The following is an 18636-nucleotide window of genomic DNA, read 5'->3' on the forward strand; positions in this document are numbered from 1 at the left end:
CCAGTTGGTTCTTTTATTGCAGAGTTTTGCGACAGGTTCCTTCCAAATTACAGTTGTACTTAGTGTTATGATTATTGCGGTGTGATCTGAACTTAAATCAAGACTGGCTTCTATTTTGTAATGTATATTTGAGATACCTTTGATAACGGCAAAGTCTAGCAGGTCAGGAATCCTGTTTTGATCAGTCGGCCAATACGTTGGCTGACCTGTCGAAAGGAAGTTTAAATTATTTCTCTGCGAGCACGCCAATAAATTTCTACCCTTTGGTGTTATAAGCCTCGATCCCCATACGGTGTGTTTGGCGTTCCAGTCTCCAGCTGCTATAAATCGGGGTCCTAGTTCTTGAAAAAAGGTCTCGTATTCTTCAATTGATATGGAGTGTCTAGGAGGACAGTAAATTGCTGCAATAGCAAGTGGCCATGTAAATGTTTCTATTTTTAGTATGGTTCCTTGTATTTTAGGTGTGGCGTAATTTTGTAGGAAATAGTGTTTAATAGAAGATTTAATAATAATTGCTGTTCCTGCGTGAGCAGTTCCATCAGGATGATGAGTAAGGTACGTTGTGTATAAAGGGATTTTTACTACTGTTCTTTCGGTTGAGTGTGATTCTGAGATGAGAAGAACATCTAATTTATTTACTTTTAAAAATGCTGTGATTTCCTGTACATGGTTTGGTAGCCCGTTGGCGTTCCAGGCGGCTATTCTAATTGATGGAGCCATTAATTCGTTATTTTACTAATGACTGTTGTTAGCATGTTCAGGATCATGCTATTTTGGTTCAGAAGTTGATTAAATAGATTTTTGAATTCATTTAAGAAGCTTGACATCATGTGTGTTAAATCTTCACCATTATTTGGTCTGTTGATGTTTCCTGAGGTTACTTGAGCATAATTCATTCCATTTTGCGCATATTGTTGAGTCATTTGGTGCAGTGCTGGATTGGGATTTATGTATCCTTGTGTGTTTCTAGGTCCAGTTGTGTCGTTATTCCTGTTCTTTGCTTTTAATAAGTCTCGATAAACAGTTCAGCCTTTATAGTTCGCTGGGTGGTTGCCCTTGCAAAGAGTACATGTTGCAGGTGTGTCTTTCGGCTTTGTGCAACTTTTGGTGTCGTGTGATCCTCCACATTTAGCACATTTATAAGGTTTATAACAGTATGACTTAGAGTGTCCGTATGCCTGACATCGAGTGCATTGCACAATGGTGTTCTTGTGTTTCGGAGCTTCTACTCTAATTCTGGTATTGTATATAATTCCACATTAAAAACTATTATTGTTGTTTTTTGGTTCCAAATCGACGAAAAATAATGGTAGGGGCTCTTTTGTTACTCTATGCCGGATGTTTAAAACATTTCTGACTGTGTGGCCTTGCCTTAATAATTCAGATTTTATTTACTCTAAGGGTATAGAATGGTGTAAACCTCTTAGGACGACTCTATATGCTCTTTCTTGTTTGAGTTGATAGCTATGGTGTACTATTTTTTCTTCTCTCATGTAATTTATTATTTTTCTATAAGAATCAGGTGTTTTAGCATTTATTTTAACAACATTTTCAGGAAGAGTGGTAGTATAATATGTTTCATCTTCAGTAACTTGCGCTATAGAGTCAGTCATTGCTTTGTAGTCTATTACTCCGTAAACATAAATAGGGGGCGGCTTGGGATCTTTCGTTTGGGTATTTGGGTTGTCATCGTTTCTTTTACTGGTATGGATTTGGTTTGTATCTGCGTTTTCTTCTGAGAGAGTTTGAAACCTATTAGATGTGCTTACTGAAGCACCTTGCTCAGTAGTTTCTGCTATTTTTCTACGTTTTCTTTTTGATCTCGACTCTTTTAGTTGTTGCCACGGACAAGCATTTGCATCACTTTCCATGTTTTCATCGTCACTTGATGAGGACGGTAGGGAATATTCTATTCCTTCTTCGAAAGTTTTTGAGTGTATCTCTGGCTGCGGAGGAACTGAGTTTTGGCTCATTTGAGGTAAGGATAAATTTTGGAAATTAGATGGATGAGTGTACATATTTGGAAGAGGTGTGAATTGATTTTGATAATAGTGCATCATGTCTGCTGATACAGAGTTGTGTTGTTGCATATATTGATGATTTGGTTGCATTGGTATCATTGTATTTGAGGGTTGATTCATTTGTGCATTATATATATTGTTGACTGGACCGGATCCGTTCCCATTTCCAGCCAAAAACATTTTTATAAATGGATGATTAATATTTCTTGTCTAGTGCAATTGAGTCGCACCCAAGAATAATAAAATAAAAACATTCGAAAATAAATTTCACTTTCACTTTCACTATTTTTAAACGATGCTAATTCACTATTTTTGAGGTATTAGTACTCAACAAACAATGGCTGATGTTTACCATATAGTGGGTTAACTGCACTCACCATTTCAAACAAATAAAAACAAAATCTAAAAAGATTTCTTAAAATGGAAACAAATTATCACTTACACCTATACTCTATTCTATAATTTGCAAGGAAAGAGGTCGATAAGTGTATAGGTAAGGGGAATCTATAATATGCATTTCACAACACGTCAATTTATCTAGGTAGAGATCAACAAATTTGATTCCTAGTACTTAATACGTGAGTAAAAACGAAGGTGAATAAAGGCAGTTAAGATTTAATTACGATTCAGAGACCTCTACTATCTGTCTATGGTCTATTTCAACCTCTTGGTCGCTTCAGAACAGCCTGTAGTGGTGCTCCGATTCGAAATCAAATCTTTCTGCTATGTCATCATCATTCTCTTTGCCTTATTCCTATGCGGGGTCGGCTTCCCTAATTGCATTTCTCCACACAATTCTATCTTGGGTCATATCAATGTTAATCCCCTTTACCAACATGTCCTGCCTTATCGTTTCCCCCCAGGCCTTCTTTGGTCTTCCTCTCCTACTCCTTCCAGGAATCTGCACTTCAGCTATTCTTCGTATTGGGTGATTAACGTCTCGACGTTAAACATGACCAATCCATCTTAACCCATGCTCTCTCATTTTGGCATAAATTGGTGCCAAACCTAGACTTCCCCTAATATACTCATTTCTAATTTTATCCTTCTTTGTCACTCCACTCATCCATCTAAGCATTCTCATTTCCGCCTCATGCATTCGTTGTCCCTCTTTCTTCTTCACTGCCCAACATTCAGTTCCGTACATCATAGCCGGTCTTATGGCTGTTTTATAGAATTTTTCCTTCAGCTTCATTGGAATTTTTCTGTCTCACAACACACCACTCGCTTCTTTCCACTTCATCCATCCAGCTCTAATTCTACTGCATGAATCTTTATCTATTTCTCCATTACTCTGTAATACCGATCCCAGGTACTTAAAACTATTGCTTTTTACAATCAGTTCACCATCCAAAGATACCATTTTATTTGTAGTAACTCCATCTTTAAATGAACATTCCAAATACTCTGTTTTTGTCCTACTAAGTTTTAAACCTTTTTCCTCCAGAGCTTGCCTCCACTGTTCCAGTTTTTGTTCTAAGTCTCTTTCACTATTTCCTACTAGCACAACATCATCAGCATACATTAAGCACCATGGAATGTTACCCTGTAGTTTCGCTGTTATCTGGTCCAAAACTAATGAGAATGAATACGGACTAAGCACCGAGCCTTGGTGCAATCCTACTTTCACATGAAATTTATCAGTCTCTCCCACACCTGTCCTAACACTAGTCGTTACTCCCTCATACATATCCCTCACAATCTTTACATATTCACCAGGCACTCTTTTCTTATTGAGTGCCCACCACAGAATCTCTCGAGGAACTCTATCATATTATGCTTTCTCAAGATCAATGAATACCATATGAGCGTTTGTTTCTTTACTCCTGTATTTTTTCATCAACTGCCTTATAATGAAAATTGCATCTGTTGTTGATCTGCCCTGCATAAAGCCAAATGGATTCTCGGATATTTCGGTCTCTTCACCTATCCGTCTATCAATTACTCTTTCCCATATTTTCATGGTGTGGCTAAGCAGTTTTATAGCCCTGTAGTTTGTACATTGTTGTATATCTCCCTTGTTTTTGTAAACAGGTACCAGTATACTGCTTCTCCATTCATCTGGCATTTGTCCAACCTCCCTAATTCTATTAAATAGACCTGCTAGCCACCTTGTTCCTGTCTCTCCCAATGCTCTCCATACTTCCCCAGGAATATCATCTGGTCCTACCGCTATTCCTTTTTTATTTTTTGAAGCGCTTGAGCCACTTCCTCGTTTGTTATTTTGGTGACCATTGCTACTACTGTCTCCGTTGACTCTACAGGCTGTCTGTCAAATTCTTCATTTAATAAGCTGTCAAAGTACTTTCTCCATCTCTTTTTGACATCCCTTTCGTGAACTAGTATTTTAATATTTTCATCTCGGATACATCTAATCTAATTAAAATCTTTTGCCTCTTTGCTCTCTGTTTGGCTATTTTATATATCTTCGTTTCGCCTTCCCTGGTATCAAGTTGATCGTATAGGTTTGAATACGCTTCTGCTTTGGGTTTTGCTACTGCTACTTTCGCTTCCTTTTTCGCCACCATATAGTTTTGAAGATCTGTGTCGGATCTGGTTTCTTGCCACTTTTTATATAATTTGCCCTTCTCTTTTATTTTTCCTTGTACTTCGTTTCACCACCACCAAGTCTCTTTATCCTCAAACTTTTTTCCTGACGTTTTCCCAAGTATTTCAATATCAGTCTCTCTAATAAAAAATCTAAAATATTTCTGCTATGTATGACAATTATAATGAAATAATTAACAAGTAGACGCAGTAGCGACATATAATAAAAGATAGGCGAAACCCAAGAGACCTCCATTCCAAACAAATGAATTAAAAATTTAAAAGATTTCTTAAGTTAGAAACAACACTGATACCTATACCCTCCCCCTCTATAATTTGCAAGTAAATGGGGCAATAAATGCATAGGCATGGGGAATCTATAATATGCATTTCACAACACGTCAATTTGTCTAGGTAAAGATAAAAAAAATTGATTTCTAGCACTCAATACGTGAGTCATCCTACATATATCTGATGACCACTTACCAATCACATCAGATGAAGTGGAAAGAGCAATATCACAACTAAAAGATGGCAAAGCTCCTGGAACTGACAATGCATATGCTGAACTGATAAAACTATTTAATACCGACGGTACTCAACGCCTATTAGTACATGTCTGAAGTCGACGTTTATTGCTTTACCAAAGAAAACAAAATCCGTATCCTGCAGTGATTTCCGAACCATCAGTTTAATGAGCCGTATTTTAAAACTATTTCGAAAAATTATACATCAAAGGATATATAGACTGTGCGAAGAGAAAATCAGCCGTACACAGTTTGGTTTTCGGAATGCATTGGGTACGACAGAGGCTCTCCTTAGTATACAAGTGCTATTTCAACGATGTAGAGACGTAAATTGCAATATTTATGCATGCTTCATTGATTACCATAAAGCGTTCGATACAGTAAAGAACGACAAGCTGATGGAGGTACTAACCAATATTGGAATAAACACCTGTGATTTAAGAATTATCAGCAATCTGTACTGGAATCAAACATCAACTATCCGGACAGAGGTAGGAGAATCAGACAATATCAAAATCAATCGTGGGGTCCGTCAGGGATGTATATTATCACCACTGCTGTTTAACATCTACGCTGAGCAAATCTTTCAAGAAGCAGTGGATGATATTGAAGTCGGAATTAGAATTAACGGAGAATGTATCAATAATATAAGATACGCAGACGACACGGTGGTATTCGCTGACAGTTCTGAAGCCTTCCAGGAGTTAATGAACAGAATCACAGAAGTCAGCCGGAGATACGGACTTTCACTAAACACTAAGAAAGCAAAATGTATGATCATCTCTAAGTCTCTAAGAAGGAACAGCAATTTGGGCGGATCAGTGTGAAAGGTCAACAAATAGAAAGAGTAAAAACATACACCTACCTTGGTACGAACGTCAATGAAAACTGGGACCATTCCATAGAAATTAAATGTAGGATAGAGAAAGCAAGATCTGCATTTCAAAAAATGGCTAAGTTATTCAAATGTCATGATTTATCATTGTCCATAAAAGGCAGGTTACTGCAATGTTATATCTTTCCTATACTGTTGTACGGAGTTGAGTCGTGGACTCTCACAGCGCCACCTGCAAGGAAATTGAGGATTTTGAGATGTGGTTTTATCGTCGAATCCTGAAGGTATCTTATACCGACCACGTTACTAATGAGGGTGTATTGCTGAGAATGCAAAAAGAAAAAGAGCTGTTAACCACAATAAAAGCAGCAAAATCTAATACCTCGGTCACATCATGAGAAACAGCGAAAAATATGGACTACTGCCACTAATCTTGCAGGGAAAAGTGGAGGGAAAACGTGGACCAGGAAGGCGAATGATTTTCTGACTGAAGAATCTACGCACATGGTCCAACACAACAACCACAAGTCTTTTTAGAGCAGCAGTGTGCAAAGTACAGATTGCCATGATGGTCGCCAACATCCGAAACGGATAGGCACTACAAGAAGAAGAATACGTGAGTAAAATGAAGGTAGGTAAAAGCAATGACGATTTAATTACGATTCAATGGGCCACTACTATCTGTGTATGTACGTACATTTCAACCTCTTGGTCTCTTCAGAATAGCCTTTAGTGGTGTTCCGAATCGAAATCAAATCTTTCTGCCGTGTATGCCAATTATAATTAAATAATTAACAAATAGACGCAGAAAAAATGTTTTCAGATTTTTATTTCATTTATTTGAAATGAAAGTCCCTTGGGTTTCGCCTATCTTTTATTAGATGTCGCTAAAAATCTCTAAGAAATCGTTCAACTAACTTTTCAAAAATACCCTATACATTTTATTTCTTTTCTAAGTACTTTTGAAGTCTCGATCCAACCTTTGCTAGAGACGGTCGCATAAATTTATTTTTAGTACAAAAATATCTAGTAACCAGTTTTTGTTCCAAACTTTATCGTTAATTAGTAATATTAATTACCAGTGTTTTAAAAACGCAAATAAAATAAAACAAGTACTATTTCTATTGTCTATACGCAAAAATACCGGCAAATAAAGTCATAGGCGTCCCATAAAATAATTGTTCGTGTTGTATAAAACATTTAATTGTGATACAGGATGAGCGAAAATGTAGAAATCATAGACAAAGACAATCCGTTTCTAAATTCAAATAAAGTGAGCAGATCTCCGACGATAAGATCAACTTCGGAAGAATACACCGCTAACTTGCAAACAAATATCATGGAACAACCATCGAGAGATTCAACCACAGCCTCGTCTAGTGAGCAACAAAGCAATGAAAATTACTCAAGCATTATAGTGCACCAAGAGACTGATTCTACTAACAATCAACAAGAACACCCAGGTAACTCTTTTCTTTCTAATCATGCTTCTTCTTCTTCTTATTCTTATCAACCGTTACAAATACACATCAGTAATCTAAACGATAGCCAAGAAAATCAGGACTAAGGATGGGACACTGTTCAAGCGCGCAAAAGAGCAAGAAAGGACAGCCCTGAAGCTGATAAACAACTAAGACAAACAATAATGAGCGATTACTGGCTCAAAGCACCCACACCAACGTCTAATAGATTTGCTAGCTTAGATGAAATACCTGATGAGACCAACCTAACCGAAACTGATGAAGTTAAAAATAGTATTCAGCCCCCACCCATATTTGTTTCAGATGTAGGTGATATAAAACCTCTTAGAGAATTGTTAGAAACAATATCCCCACTGGGATACACCATCAAATGCCTTTATAACAACCAAGTAAAGATCCAGCCCACAACCTCTGAACATTACCGAAACATAGCCAAAGCACTAAATGAGAAAAAAACCCACTATTACACCTACCAAACAAAGGAAGAAAGAACATTCCGAGTTGTACTTCGTAATATGCATCAAACAGCAGATAAAGATGCTTTAAAAGATGAGTTAGCACAAATGGGACACGAAGTAACCAACATAGCTAATATATATAAGAATGGATCCAAAACGGAGCTTCCGCTTTTTTATATAGAACTAAAAGCTAAGCCAAATAATAAAGACATTTATGAAGTGAGAGCACTTCAGAATATGATTGTGTCCTTCGAACCACCACATCCCAAGCGTCAGGTTCCCCAATGTACCAAATGTCAAGGTTATGGCCACACACAAAAATTCTGTTATATGCCTCCAAGATGCGTAAAGTGTGCAAGTAATCATCATACTCTAGACTGCCCACGCAAGGAACGCAGCAATAACGTACAATGTGTACTCTGTATGGGAAACCATCCGGCCAACTATATAAGGGCTACAGCGTATACAAACAAATACAAAAAGAAAAGTTCCCCCAACTAAGACAGAAACAAGAGACCTATAGAACAGACATCAATACAATTAACAGCCAAACAGTAACCCCTGGTGTTTCTTACGCTCAAAAAACGTCAGGAAATAGTCAAACAGCTGAAATCACAAACGAACAAAGTAATGTTGGCTCAAACCATTTAACGACAATTGCCAACCTGGAAAACATTATGGCAAAATTAATGGAGAGAATGGATACTATGCTTAATCTCTTTACCACTATGATCTCCAAAATGCACTAATGCAAAACGCACTTAAAATAGCCGTCTGGAACTCAAATGGGCTAACGAATCATATCCAAGAAATAAAAATTTTTCTCGACGAGAAGAAAATTGATGTTATGCTCATATCAGAAGCCCATCTAACAGACAAAAATTATATAAAAATTCCAAAATACACTGTTCACTACACAAAACATCCAAATGACAAAGCACACGGTGGCACAGCTATCATTATCAAATCTAATATAAAACACCATGAGTTAAATAAGTTCAGTGAAAAGTACCTGCAGTCAACTAGCATTGTCATTGATGACTGGTTAGGCAACCTTACCTTATCTGCTGTCTGTCTACTGTTCTCCTGGCCAATCCATCAACGAAAATAACTTTAATACCTATTTTAGTTCACTTGGACACAAATTCATAGCAGGAGGAGACTTTAACTGTAAACATCATCACTGGGGCTCTAGAATAATCACAACAAGTGGTAGAAAACTGCTGAAGTCGATAATAGGAAACAATCTACAACACATATCTACAGGAGAACCAACTTATTGGCCTACAGATCCAAATAAAACACCAGATCTCTTAGACTTCTGTGTGATTAAAGGTATCTCTCTTAACTACTTAGCAATACAATCATGCTGGGACCTCTCGTCAGATCATTCTCCATTCTAATTGACCTAGACTCCAAAGTCATACTCAAAAATAAGCCTCCAGTCCTAACCAATAACCAAACAAATTGGAACATATTCCGAAGTGCATTAACAGAACAAATATCAACGAATTTGCCACTTAAAACAGAAATACAAATTGAAAATGCTGTACAACAACTTACTACCTCCATACAAAAGGCGGGATGGAGTGCTACACCTGAACAAACATTATGGAAGGAAACCATAAATTGTTCTCTGAGTGCAAAAAACATGATTGAAGAAAATAGAAAACTTAGGAGAAAATGGCAAAACACACATGCACCTTTTGACAAAGAAAATCTAAACAGAATTACCAGAAGATTTAAAAATCTATTAAAAGAAGAAAAAAACAGGGGGATTCAAAGTTACTTAGAAAATCTGACTCCATTCAAAGACACTAACTATTCGCTATGGAAGGCGACGAGAAAAGTAAAAGGACCAAAAGACACCATACCTCCTTTAAAAAATGCCAAAGGTAAATGGGCAAGAACAGACACAGAGAAATACGAGACATTCGCAGAACATCTTTCGACAGTATTTAGTCCCTTTACTAGAGTAGTACCATTAGAACAAGAAGAACCATTTCATTCTTTTCTTGAGGCTCCATATCAAATGGAACTGCCAATCTCCAAGTTTAATATTAAAGAAGTAAAACAGATAATAAATAATGAGATACCACCTAATAAGGCACCAGGATTCGACCTCATAACGGGTAAGGTCCTTCAGGAACTAACCGATGATTGTTACAGAATAATCGCTATGATCTTTAATGCTATGTTAAGTCTGCACTACTTCCCGTTGCAATGGAAAGTGGCACAGATTATACTAATTCAAAAACCTGGAAAAGATCCAAAAGATGTCAACTCATACCGACCGATAAGTCTGCTCCCAGTCATCTCTAAGGTGTTTGAAAAACTTCTGTTAAGAAAAATAAAACCAATATTAGAAGAGAAGAGTCTCATACCTGACCATCAATTCGGATTTCGTAATCAACATAGTACAATAGAACAAGTTCACAGACTGTACACAACAATAAGAACTAGTCTCGAAAACAAGCAATACTCGACTGCAGCCGTTTTAGACGCCTCTCAAGCTTTTGACAAGGTGTGGCACACAGGACTTCTGTACAAATTAAAGAAAACCCTACCTTACACTTACTTCAAACTGCTTCAATCATACCTTACAGAAAGGAGATATCTGGTAAAATATAGTGAAGCCTATACAAAACTCTACCCCATCCTATCTGGTGTACCTCAGGGTAGTGTGCTCGGACCGACCCTATACCTTATATATACGGCTGACTTGCCAACAAGCAACGACCTAACACTTGCAACATTCGCAGATGATACTGCTTTCCTGGCCTCTCATGGTAATCCAATAATAGCATCAGAGAGACTGCAACTACATCTGAACAAAACAAATGAATGGCTTAAACTCTGGAGAATTAGAGTAAACCCCTCAAAATCCACACACATTACATTCACTCTAAGAAGAGGTACATGTCGAGAACTTAATCTCGATGGACATCCTTTACCTCAAAAGGATGACGTAAAATATCTAGGTATTCACCTTGACAAACGACTAACTTGGACCAAACATATGTGGACGAAAAGACTTCAACTGGGAATTGTATACAGAAAACTTTACTGGATGTTGGGAAAAAACTCTCACCTATCGATCGATAACAAGCTGCTTATATACAAAACAATAATAAAACCCATTTGGACATATGGTTCGCAGCTCTGGGGATCAGCTAGCAAATCTAATATTATGAAAATACAAAGATTTCAATCCAAAACTTTAAGAACAATCGCTAATGCCCCTTGGTACATCCATAATGACGCAATACATAGAGATCTTCAGGTACTATCAGTCCCCGAAGAGTGCAAAAAATCTTCTAAACAATATCAAAATAGGTTGCGGGTACATCCAAACACCCTGGCACACAATCTTCTCAACAAGCAACAAGCGAAGAGATTGAAGCGATATGATCCCTTGGACCTACCTAACCGATCCTGACAGAGCCTACAGCAGAGGAAGCTACGCCTTCAACAGCGTCCAGTCATTGTGTTCTGTGCCAGTTTTAGTTTTAGTTTTCGTGCTCGCGTATCAGTGTATGTGCGCATCTCACCGGTAAACAAGGTAATGTGTGTGTGTCGTGATGCTTTGGTCACTGGACCTTACATCTCTCTGCCATTGTAAAGACAAACAATTTTACTTATTGTTTTCATTGTAAAACAGATTGTAAAAAAACTTGGATGTTAATAAAAAAAAAGTACTTTTAAAAAATCTTGGACTCGATATTTCAAAAAAAAATTGAAGTCCTGAACTCGATACGAATATCATTACGGTTTTACTTGATTTAAAAAAATACTCCAAAAAAAACTCAAAATAATCCAATGCCCAAAGAAATAAATTTGGAGTTTAATACTCAAAAAAAAATGGGACTTCTGAACTCAATACATGATATCTTTACGATTTTACTTGATTTCTCCAAAACTACTGAAAAGAAACATAAATTTATGTGGTATTTTTGAAAAGGTAGTTGAGCTAACTTTAAAATGAGGTATCACTCAAACATCCTTCCTATTAAAGATTTTGGGGGCTGTGTTCGTCCCCGTTAGAGGGTTGAGTAAGTTAGAAGAAAATTGGTCTACAAAATGTCCGACACACAAATAAATTTGACGTGTTTTTGCATATTTTTAGATATTCTAAGGGACCAAATTGAATCGCTTATTGTATAAAGGGAATAAGCCCACTTCCGTACAAAAGTAAAGTGAGATATGCATTTTGTTAATATCTCTCGCCATATGCGAAATATCGCACGATAAAATATTTGTTGAGCGTATAAAGGGAACTAGTCCGGGACTGATTACCTTTATACAGTAATCCTTGTGGCCCCACCATCGTTTGTGGCATTTTGTTTACAGATTCGTTTATGTTAGCTTATGTTAGTTAGTCTTACGATGTATTTTAGGTCTTGTTTGTAATAATAAACCTTTTTTTATAAATAAATTAATAATTTAACTGTAGAAAAGCAGCACCATTTTGTCTTTTATTCATTGATTGTATAAAAAAAATCAAGGCCCAGCCTTTAAAAACGACTTTTTGGCCTTAATCGTTTTCAAAGCCAAGTTTGTTGTATCACATGTCACTCTACTAGTCTCCTTCTACAATTCATCTGTAGAACAAGATTTTGTAGGTCATCAAATTTCTAAACTAAATAGTTTTTTCGTTTTTCTCAAAACTAAGTATTGTGGACTTATACCCTTTATACAATAAGCGCTTCAATTATAGAGGGTGGCACCTTTTCGAATTGACACACTCTATAAAGGAAACAATATAATAATAATTATAAACTTCTTACCACTTTTTAATATGTGTTCATCATAACCATGAGACATAAATCCGAAACAACAAAATTTATTTTTGATGGTTTTGGTCATTGCGAATACATTTATATCGTTCCAGGTAAATTTCATCCGCTCCTCAATTGGAATAACTCTTCCCACTGAGCGAAAATCCGTCCCATAATCTCTAACTACTCTTAAACCTAGCCTAGCTGCTAACGATAACGATTCTGAGGCTGAGGATTCTTCTTCCTACAACAAAGAAATGAATTACAGTAGAATCCCGCAAATCCGAACCCAGCTAATCCGAAGGTTCGGCAAATCCGAACCAACGGAAAGTGAATAAAATTTAAAAATTCAAGGCAAAAACCTAAAAACATGTTTATTATGCAGAGTCGTCAACATTCTCTTTCCCTTATCCCTATGCGGGGTCGGCTTCCCTAATTGTATTTCTCCACACAATTCTATCTTGGGTCATATTAATATAAAAATCCCCTTTACCAACATGTCCTGCCTAATAACCTACCCCCACGTCTTTTTGGTCTTCCTCTCCTACTCCTTCCAGGAATCTGCACATCAGCTACTTTTCGTATTGGGTGATTAACATCTCGAATTTATTATTAAATACGAATTAGTTGAATATGACCAAACCATCTCAACCTATGCTCTCTGATTTTGGCATCAATTGGTGCCACACCTAGACTTCCTCTAATGTACTTATTTTTAATTTTATCCTTTCTTGTCACTCCACTCATCCATCTAAGCATTCTCATTTCCGCCACATGCATTCGTTGTTCCTATTTATTTTTCACTGCCCAACATTCAGTTCCGTCCATCAGAGCCGGTATAATGGCTGTTTTATAGAATTTTCCTTTCAGTTTCATTGGAATTTTCTGTCACACAACACACCACTCGCTTCCTTCCACTTCATCCATCCAGCCCTAATTCTACTGCATGCATATCCATCTATTTCTCCATTACTTTGTAATACTGATCCCACAGGTACTTAAAACTATTGCTTTTTATAATCAGTTCACTATCCAAAGATACCATTTTATTTGTAGTAACTCCATCTTTAAATGAACATTCCAAATACTCTGTCTTTGTCCTACTAAGTTTTAAACCTTTTTCCTCCAGAGCTTGTTTTAACTGTTCCAGTTTTTGTTCTCTTTCACTATTTCCTACTAACACGACATCATCAGCATACAACACCATGGAATGTTACCCTGTAGTTTCGCTGTTATCTGGTCCAAAACTAATGAGAATAAATACGGACTAAGCACCGGGCCTTGGTGCAATCCTACTTTCACATGAAATTTATCAGTCTCTCCCACACCTGTCCTAACACTAGTCGTTACTCCCTCATACATATCCCTTACAATCTTTACATATTCACCAGGGACTCCTTTCTTATTGAGTGCCCACCACAGAATCTCTCGAGGAACTCTATCATATGCTTTCTCAAGATCAATGAATACCATATGAGCGTTTGTTTCTTTACTCCTGTATTTTCCCATCAACTGCCTTATTGGGACCGTGCAAGTTCGGCAAAGCGACACCTATTTCTACGCTCTGCAACTTTATTCGCACTTTTAATTATATTGGCCAATTATATTAGTCCTGGTTACTGGATAATTGTCAAGGCCATAGTCCAAAAAAATAATAAGAAGAAAAAATAAGATTCAGGTTATGTTATGAAAACGTCAACAATTGTATGTAGTAAATAAAATTAGTTATTAAAATGCAGTACTGCAAGCAAAATACAATTAATTAAATTTACCTTTATATAATAATTGCATATCATATCAATATTGTGGAGCAATATATAATTTTTCTGCTTCATTGACAGAAGGTATGAAATATACGTCAATTTGACAATTTCAATTGACAATATGAATTATTTAAGATAGTTGCAATATTTCTACGCGACTCGCGCAGGGTCGTTTCTCGTTTCCCTTTCCAAGTACTTGCACACCGCGAATAATGAACATTGCGTCTGTTGTTGATCTGCCCCGCATAAAGCCAAATTGATTCTCGGATATTTCGGTCTCTTCACGTATCCGTCTATAAATTACTCTTTCCCATATTTTCATGGTGTGGCTAAGCAGTTTTATAGCCCTGTAGTTTGTACATTATTGTATATCTCCCTTGTTTTTGTAGACAGGTACCAGTATACTGCTTCTCCATTCGTCTGGCATTTTTCCAACTTCCATAATTCTATTAAATAAACCTGCTAGCCACCTTGTTCCTGTCTCTCCCAATGCTCTCCATACTTCTCCAGGAGTATCATTTGGTCCTACCGCTTTTCCTTTCTTTATTTTTTGAAGCGCTTGAGCCACTTCCACGTTTGTTATTTTGGTGACCATTGCTGCTACTGTCTCCGTTGACTCCACAGGCTGTCTGTCAAATTCTTCATTTTTATTATACAGAGTAAAACCAGAAAATTGAACAATGTAGGATTAATAGCACATTTAAAATTTCTTAAAAATAAATACATACTTTAATATGTAGTGCTTGCTTATAAAGGTTAAACATAAACCTACTTCGGTTTCCTCGTAGTCAATTTGAGTCCAAAAACATTGTCCACACTCTTGCGAGAACGTCTTGCGACTCAAAATCAACGAAATAAAAGCTTTGAATTACTAGTTAGGCTAAATTTCGGATAATCCGAACTTTTCGGAATCCGAGCAAGCTGTCCCCCAATTAGTTCGGATTTGGGTTCAACTGTATATGAAAAACAGTTTTGAAGATGTCTAGAGACCGAAACAGCTATCAGAGGGTGGTGACCATCTCTAAATCGAAAAAAGAAGAACATAAACTGTCTTTCACTTTTACCTTTACTTAGATTTGGTGTACTCGAAAGTATTTTATCGATGACTGCATATTGTAGAGCCCTTTTCGCTAGCTTCATTCGTCGTCTCTTACCTTATAAATTGTAAAAGTCAAAGTTAAGGATGTTGCAGAATGTCATCATCATCATCAGTAGCTCGCCAACCCTTTGTGGGTCCTGGCTTGTTCTAGGATTTTTCGCCATTCTGTTCTGTTCCTTGCTTTGCTCTTCCAGTGGGTAATATCAAGTGTTTTCAGATCTTGTTCCACTTGTTCCATGTATATATCTAAGGGAACTTGGCTCTTCCCTTTGACCTTCTCCCTAGTGGTGTTTGCCTCATTATATGTTTTGGTGTTTCGGTCTCCAACATCCGTTCAACATGGCTCATCCAGCGCAGACGTCCGATCTTTATGGATGTTATGACGTCGGGTTCGTTGTATGCTGCGTATAGTTCAAAATTATATCTTCTGCGCCATACGTCATTTTCTTTCACCCCCTTATATATGTGTCTGAGGATTTTTCGTTCAAACGTACCTAATAAGTTCTTATCGCTTTTCGACAGTGTCCATGTCTCTGATCCATATATAAGGACCGGTTTTACCAGGGATTTGTATACAGGGTGCTCCAAACCTCTGGTTTTCTTTGATTACGGCTAAACTATGAGATATACAAATAAATGTTTATAACAAAACTAATGTGTATCAAAGAGGTCTATAATTTAAAATTATTTTCAATTATACAGGGTGAGTCAGAACGACGGTATGAACCAAAGTTTTATTTTGTTAAATGGAACACCCTGTATATTAAATCATTTTTGAATATATTATTTAAAAATATGAAAAATTTGTATAAGGTCTTATAGGCCTGTATAGAAAAATGGTAATATTTATAGGGTTGTGGATTATGTTTCCAAGGAAATAAAAATTTATGTGATAGGTGAAAGTTTTTAAAATATAGTGTTATTTTTAAATAATTTAACATTTTTTACTTTTAGCCATAAAATATACAGTGTGATCACTATTTGCAAATACAAAATTTTTTAATTTTTTTTTAAATGGGACACCCTGTATATTAGTTTTGCGTTTTGTAGTAAATATTACAACCTTTCTTTTGGTATAAGGTTGTATGTACCTAGCATATTTCGTTTTGTAGATATTTTAAAAAAACTATAGATTTTACGTTTTTGCGGATTTTTTTTAAATTTTTTTGCATAAAAATAATTATAATCTGGTTTTAGAAACATACACTAAAATATAAAATATGAAAATAAAAACGTAATTAAAGATTAAAATAAATCGTATGCTAGTACAATTCAATTGAATTTAATAACTTTAAATTATTTTACAAAAAATATTTTACCATATTAATGAAAGCATAAATTAGTCACTAAATTAAATAAACAACCAAATTTTAAATCAACCGTAGTAATTCTTCTACCGCAGCAACTTTCCTGTACCAAATTAATTGTTAGTTATATTGTATTTACGAGTAAGATCAGTTAATAACTTTTTAATTTACCTACACCTTGAGAATGTATAAAGTATGCTTTGAAACAAATTAACGTTATGGAAGTATATTAAAAAGTAAATAGTATCTATCTACCTACTCGTGTCACAAAAGCTGGTAATAATTTTTAATGGTTTCGCCCAAAACAAATGTCATATCCAAAAATTTTTTGGTTAAAAAATTAAAATTTAAAATATAAAAAATTGTTACAAAAATTTCAACTACAAAAGTATTACCAGCTTTTGTGACACCAGGAAATACTATTTATATCAATAAATAATTTGGCTGATACATTTAACATTCATTTGTTTCAAAGCATACTTTATAATAATTTTTATATTCTCAAGATGTATGTAAGTAAATTTAAAAGGTAAATTAAAAGTTTAACTAAATACAATTTAACTAACAATTAATTTGGTACAGGAAAGTTGCTGTAGTAGAAAAATTACTACGGTTGATTTAAAATTTGGTTGTTTATTTAATTTAGTAACTAATTTATGCATTCATTAATATGGTAAAATATTTTTTGTAAAATAATTTAAAGTTATTAAATTCAATTGAATTCTACTAGCATACGATTTATTTTAATCTTTAATTACGTTTTTATTTTCATATTTTATATTTTAGTGTATGTTTCTAAAACCAGATTATATTTATTTTTTTTTGCAAAAAAATTTTTAAATAAAAAATCCACAAACACGTAAAATCTATAGTTTTTTTAAAATATCTACAAAACGAAACATGCTAGGTACATACAACCTTATACCAAAAGAAAGGTTGTAATATTTACTACAAAACGCAAAACTAATATACAGGGTGTCCCATTAAAAAAAATGAGAAAATTTTGTATTTGTAAATAGTGATCACACTGTATATTTTATGGCTAAAAGTAAAAAATGTTAAATTATTTAAAAATAACACTATATTTTAAAAACTTTGACCTATCATCTAAATTTTTATTTCCTTGGAAACATAATCCACAACCCTATAAATATTACCATTTTTCTCAATAAAAATGTAAATATTTCGAAAATTATTAACTTCAGGCCTATAAGACTTTATACAAATTTTTCATATTTTTAAATAATATATTTAAAAATGATTTAATATACAGGGTGTTCCATTTAAAAAAATAAAACTTTAGTTCATACCGTCGTTCTGACTCACCCTGTATAATCAAAAATAATTTTAGAATATAGACCTGTGTGATACACATTAGTTTTTTTATAAACATTTTTTTGTATATCTCATAGTTTAGCCGTAATCAAAGAAAACCAGAGGTTTGGCGCACCCTGTATTTTGCATTTGGTTTTTCTCGTGATATTGATAGATCTTAGATGTCCAATTGGTCCATTATATGTTTTATTAGCAATATGTATTCTTCTCTTAACTACTTCGCTGACATTGTCATCTGCGGTAACTCATGAACTTAGATATGTAAAAAATTTTACGCTTTCGATGTTATAGTCTCCTATTGTCAGATTCTGTAGGTTTCTTTGGCCTGTCGATTTGCTGGCCTTCATGTATTTGGTTTTTATTTCATTAATATTTAGGCCACTGTTTTGTGCCGCTCTTTCTATCGCATTAAATGCTTCTATCATTTCTCTTTTGCTTCTAGCTATGATATCAACATCATCTGCAAATGCCAATATTTGTACACT

The 18636-nt window shown here is 35.3% G+C and overlaps 1 protein-coding gene across 5 annotated transcripts in view; it reads right to left on the minus strand.

Moving 5' to 3' along the window:
- LOC126883875 (protein white) overlaps positions 1-18636 on the minus strand; it is a 308915-nt gene that overhangs the window by 105952 nt on the left and 184327 nt on the right. For all 5 annotated transcript variants that reach the window (XM_050649566.1, XM_050649565.1, XM_050649562.1 and 2 more), the window contains exon 2: positions 12657-12891. In XM_050649566.1, coding sequence (XP_050505523.1) covers positions 12657-12771 — 115 coding nt within the window. In that variant the 5' untranslated portion in view covers positions 12772-12891. The remainder of the gene's footprint in view (positions 1-12656; positions 12892-18636) is intronic.

The sequence above is a fragment of the Diabrotica virgifera genome, chromosome 4, assembly GCF_917563875.1.
Source record: "Diabrotica virgifera virgifera chromosome 4, PGI_DIABVI_V3a".
Taxonomy (NCBI): domain Eukaryota; kingdom Metazoa; phylum Arthropoda; class Insecta; order Coleoptera; family Chrysomelidae; genus Diabrotica; species Diabrotica virgifera.